Here is a 6,062-nt window from a genome sequence, read left to right as displayed (position 1 = left end):
AGCCCTTTCCCCTAAGGCTAAAAGGGAGGGGTTTCAAAGTCAGAATATAGTTATTTGATGTTTGAACTGTTTTGAACAAAATGGCAATAAAAAATTCGATCTTAAGCACTTGAGGAAACACTGCATTGGGGAGAGGGGGGCTAGTTGCCCTCCGATCACTATAACGTTCAATTTTCAATCAATTAAGCTTCCTCCAAAATTTATACGACTACCACTTCCATAAAAACCAGATATGCTCCTGAGGCATAACAGACAACCCTTGTTCCGGGTTCTTGGGATTTTGTCAACCCAAAAAGCATTTTATATGATCTTTGAACTATTCTGAACAAAATAGTTATCTCAAAAGTTAGATTGGATACATTTAGGAATATGATGGCGGGGGAAATCTTTGCCCTCTGATCCCTTTTGACTCTTTAAAAGGGAAAAGAACTTCCAATGCCAATCAAATGAGCCTCTTCTAAAATTCAAACCGCCACTTTTTTTGTAAAAACCTTATACACCCCCTATGGATAGCTTACAATCCTTGCCCCAGGCCTCAGGGGGTTGTATATATCCCCTCTCTGGGTTGTGTATTGCCTTCCGATCACTTTTGGCTCTTAAAGCAAGGAATTAGAACTTTCGATTTCTAATCAAATGAGCTTTCCGAAAAGTTTATACGACCATTCCTTTCCATCGAACCTTGCCTTGTGTTAAGTTGAATTATCTTGGCCTTCCTATTGGAAAAAATCTGAAGAAAATTATTGATTGAGAAAACTATTGATGCTAGAAAGTATGGAAGCTAAAATCCGTCGTGCATATGGTACAATTGGTAGTTCTCAGTTTCATTTGAATAGAGCCCATATTGTGAGGATTTACAATAGTGTCGTCCTGCCACATATTCTGTATTTAGTACCGTTTAACCCTTTATTTAGTGAATCTGACCACTAATCTTAATCAGGCTTAATCTTAACGCGCAGGTCGGTAGCAAAAGTGATAGATGATATGCTCAGCTGGGTAAACTTGGTATACGAAAAGGAAACTCTAAAGGCTACAGACAGCTGCAATTTTGCAAGTTTAACAGTCTAGTTAGAACAGTGCAGTATTTGGTTAATAAATTTTCCATACATAAAGATGGTAAAACACATGACCATGTTGATTATGGTATTGTAATTTATGTATTCCAGCATGGGCTTATTTGCACTGACATGACATCATTTCCATCTTTCGAGAGGACATGACAAGCATATGTTACGTCATTAACGCCTAGTATGGATACATACGTCACCGACTCTATAAATAAATTTGCTTTTGAAAATTGTTTGTCAGTTTAGAAATAGTAAGCAATGAGAGAAGATTACAAAGGTTTTTCAAAAGTCACGATCATAACCTAGAATCATCTATGGATAACTGTGTTTCTAAGGTGGTAAACTCCGCTACTGTGGGAATAAGTGAGCCAAATTCCAGCATGACTGTAGATGCAAAACAAGTGAAAACTTGGAACAGAAGTTTTGGAGATACAAGCACGTCCATACCTGTCGAGGCAGAAAGTATTTCCACCAGATTAAAGTCAAGAAAAAGTCATTTAGAAAAAAAGATTAGCCACAGTTTCAGAAAGGCTGTAAATTTGAGAAAAAAGAAAACTCAAGACAAGGACTCTAAAAATTCAAGGGTATTTATGGCTGCATGCATTTCTACCAGATTACATGAGGAACCTGGTGCATACATTTTTAAAATTAAAGGGCCAGGAAAGCGTTTTGAACAAACAAGGGACGTAAATTACAAGGTTGCAATTTCAAAACAAAGAAAAAATCATGATTTGAGCTTGCCAAATTCAAGTGGTCTAGTAGTCATAACAAGGCAGAATATATTTCCACCCAATTACGTGATGAACCAAGTGTAAGCGTATCAAAGCTTGAAGTGTCTAGAAAAAGGCCTTTTGAAGAGATGAGTGACCCAGCCACCAAGGCTGGGAATCCAAAACAAAGAAAAACAAGTGATTTGAACTTTGAAAATGTCAGTAGGTCATTGCCTATCAAGACGGAATGTAGTTTCGCCGAATTGCCTGACAAATCGGACAAATGCAATTCTAAAATTAAACTTTCAAGAAAAAGTGAACCATCAAGAAAAAGGAATTTTGAAGAGATGAGTGACCCAGCCGCCAAGGCTGAGAATCCAAAACAAAGAAAAACAAGTGATTTGAACTTTGAAAATGTCAGTAGGTCATTGCCTATCAAGACGGAATGTAGTTTCACCGAATTGACTGACAAATCGGACAAATGCATTTCTAAAATTAAACTTCCAAGAAAAAGTGAACCATCAAGAAAAAGGGATTTTGAAGTAATGAAAAACCCAGGTAGCAAAGCTGTAAATAAAAAAAAAGGAAAAATATGTAATTTGAGCTTTCAAAGTTCAAGCGCATTTGCACCTGTCAAGGCTAAATGTATTTCAGTACGATTATTGGGCACATGTAGTTGTGAAATTGAATCTTCAAAAAAAAGTTGTGGACGAGCACCTTTACACCAGGCTGCTGCAGAGGGTAAACTAGACATGTGCCAGTTACTTCTTTCAAAAGGTGCAGGCATAGACACATTAGACAATAAAGGTTATACTCCCTTACATTGGGCCGAAAAAAAGGGGCAAATATGCGTTGCTAAATATCTTTTAAAAAAGGGAGCAAACCTTCATTTAAAATCTAAAAAATTGGAAGATTGTGGACAAACACCTTTACACTTTGCTGCTGCACAAGGTAATCTCGGCATGTGTCAGTTACTTGTTTCAAAGGGTGCAGATATGCAAGCTTTAGATAACAAAAGACTTACTCCTTTACAATTGGCTGTGAAAGAAGAGAAAATTTTTGAAACTAGAAAAAAAGCAGAAGAAAAACAAGAAATTGTCAAGTTACTTCTTTCAAAAAGGGCATCTGTAGGGGCTGTAGATAAGGATTGGCTTGAACCGTTACATTATGCTGCCAAATGGAGCAATCTAGATATTTTTCAGTTACTTTATTCAAAGAAATTCAGATACTTGAAGAGTTGTTTTACATTTACATCTTTACATTGGGCCGCAAAAAAAGGGCAAATATCTGTAGCTATATATCTTTTAGAAAAGGGTGCAAACATCAACCTGAAGACTTGCGATGAGAGGGATAGCGGAAGAACACCTTTACACTTTGCTGCTTCAAAAGGTAAGTTTGACATGTGTCGATTACTTGTTTCAAAGGGTGCACTTATAGATGCTTTAGATGTTGATGGGCGGACTCCCTTGCACTTGGCTGTGAGAGAAAATTGTAAGAGAATAAAAGCAGGAGACAAACCACAAACTGTCAAGTTACTTCTTTTTGAAACTAGAAAAAAAGGAGAAGAAAAACAAGAAATTGTCAAGTTATTTCTTTCAAGAGGTGCATCTACTGCTATTTTAGATAAGTATGGGCTTACACCGTTACATTATGCTGCCAAACGGAGCAATCTAGATATTTTTCAGTTACTTTATTCAAAGAACTTCAGATACTTGAAGAGTTGTTTTACTTTTACATCTTTACATTGGGCCGCAAAAGAAGGGCAAATACCTTTAGCTACATATCTTATAGAAAAGGGTGCAAACATCAACCTGAAGACTTGCGATGAGAGGGATAGCGGAGGAACACCTTTACACTTTGCTGCTTCAAAAGGTAAGTTTGACATGTGTCGGTTACTTGTTTCAAAGGGTGCACTTATAGATGCTTTAGATGTTGATGGGCGGACTCCCTTGCACTTGGCTGTGAGAGAAAATTGTAAGAGAATAAAAGCAGGAGACAAACCACAAACTGTCAAGTTACTTCTTTTTGAAACTAGAAAAAAAGGAGAAGAAAAACAAGAAATTGTCAAGTTATTTCTTTCAAGAGGTGCATCTACTGCTATTTTAGATAAGTATGGGCTTACACCGTTACATTATGCTGCCAAACGGAGCAATCTAGATATTTTTCAGTTACTTTATTCAAAGAACTTCAGATGTTGTTTTACTTTTACATCTTTACATTGGGCCACAGAAGAAGGGCAAATACCTTTAGCTACATATCTTTTAGAAAAGGGTGCAAACATCAACCTGAAGACTTGCAATCGGAAACATCGCGGACAAACACCTTTACACTTTGCTGCTGGACAAGGTAGACTCGAGATGTGTCGTTTACTTGTTTCAAAGGGTGCACTTATAGATGCTTTAGATGTTAAAAAGCGTACTCCCTTACATTGTGCTGTGAAAAAAAATGATAGTTTTGTAACTAGTTTTCGCGGAACAGTCTTTCCAAAAGCAGGAGATAAAATGGAAATTGTCAAGTTACTTCTTTCAAGAGGTGCAACTGTAGATACTTTAGATGAAGATATGTTGACGCCTTTAGCCATAGCTTTGTCTGATAGAAACTTTGCCGTAGCTGAATATCTGTTAGAAAAAAAAGCAACTTATCATCCAAATAAAAAAGACAAGTATAGAGTATTGCTAGAGGATCAAATAAAAAAATGCAATACAGATGAAGAAACTACAATGAAGTTATATTCTAGAGTATGCAACCTTGCCCTTAATGAATATGATTCTCTGAAATCAATATGCCGGCATGTTATCGTAAATAATATGTATCATGTCAAATTAAGTGATTGCGTTGAACGGTTTAACTTGCCATTCTGTTTAAAGAAATTCTTGACTTTTGAGGAAGAGCTTCAACTTTGCTTTAAGAGATCACCTCTTAAATAGAAACCAGTAGATTTAATACAAAAAATATAAAAAACAAGAGAATGTATAGTCATTTCTGTCTGGATATTCAGGGTTAGCTAAGGTTAGGTTTGGCTAAGTTAGGTTAATATTGAACCTCGGGGTAGATTAATTTAGGTTTAGTTAGGCTAGGTTAAGTTAGGTGAACTAGTAGAGGTTGTTAGACACAATCCTGCTAATAGGTGAACTAGACATGTGTCAGTTGCTTGTTCCAAAAAGTGCCCATATAAACGCTTTAAATAATAAAAGGTGTACTCCTTTACATTGGATGGCGAAAGAGGTGGCGAGGTTTACCGACCCTCGAACATGCAACATACAATTTTCCATGGGAAAAACAATCTGTATTAAGATCTATACCGCATCTTTCTAATGATTGCCCTTGAGCTTTATTGATGGTGATTGCAAATGCTAATCGAATTGGGAATTGTAATCTTTCAAATTAAAAATGCAGATCCGTTGGAATCATGGGAATGCGAGGAATAAGAACAGCTTCACCCTCAAAAGGCCCTGTCAAGATTGTTGCATCTATTATGTTTTTCATTGTTGTTTTTACGGCAAGTCGCGTGCCATTGCAAAGCTTTGGTGAGTTAATATTTCGTGACAGTATTATTGGTACGCCTATTTTTAGTTTTAGCACATCTGGTGGAAACCCTGGGAGATCCAGGGAATTAAAAAATTCACATGGATAATTAACCGCTTCTTTGGTTCCAGAACTGTGTCGACTTGTAAATGACTGCCTGGTCTCCAATCTTGGTTAAAATAATATTGTTGATTTTTTAGACGTCTTTATTATTGGCAGCCAGAATCACTCGCTCACTTAGCCATTTATGATTTTTATAATTCGTTATAATTTTTATAATTCCAAATAATTTTTGGACGTCTCTGAATTACAGAATTCAGCAAGCAGTTGTATACGTCCTGTAATTGAGTCTACTTGGAGCTTTCCGTTTCAGATTGCCAGCAATTGATCTGAAAATATTTCACCAGAGTCATCGTTATGCAATCGGACAAGCACATTTTATAGTTAATTTTAATGCCTTTACGTTTGCCCATAAATTAGAGTTTTTCAGGCAAGCACTCTTTTCGTCCGCATGGGTTGATCTAAGTATTATAGGTAATGTTTGCCTGAAATCTCCTGCAAGCAATATCAATATGCTGTTAAAGGGTTTCGAATTTCCTCGCAAATCTCGTAATGACTACTCCAGAGCCTCGAGAAAATTTTTTCTTTGCCATTGTGCACTCGTTCCAAATAATAAGTTTGCAATGATGTAATACTTTACCCATCCCAGATGATTTGGAAATATTACACGTGGGAGTTTCTGTAGAATGTGAATTCAGAGGCA

General features: G+C 36.7%; 1 protein-coding gene across 1 annotated transcript; it reads left to right on the top strand.

The window, feature by feature from the left end:
• The first annotated feature begins 1,923 nt into the window (after positions 1 to 1,923).
• LOC136042637 (ankyrin-1-like) lies at positions 1,924 to 4,701 on the top strand. Its single transcript, XM_065727600.1, has one exon. It carries the CDS (start codon positions 1,924 to 1,926, stop codon positions 4,699 to 4,701), a length of 2,778 nt encoding a protein of 925 aa, XP_065583672.1.
• Positions 4,702 to 6,062: the final 1,361 nt, after the last annotated feature.

This window comes from Artemia franciscana, unplaced genomic scaffold (assembly GCF_032884065.1).
Source record: "Artemia franciscana unplaced genomic scaffold, ASM3288406v1 Scaffold_1642, whole genome shotgun sequence".
Lineage (NCBI taxonomy): Eukaryota > Metazoa > Arthropoda > Branchiopoda > Anostraca > Artemiidae > Artemia > Artemia franciscana.
This window is presented reverse-complemented; position numbering and strand designations above follow the sequence as displayed.

What these genes read in the sequence shown, in the direction of transcription:
- LOC136042637 (XM_065727600.1), top strand. Translation starts at nt 1,924, where the DNA reads ATGAGTGACCCAGCCACCAAGGCTGGGAATCCAAAACAAAGAAAAACA.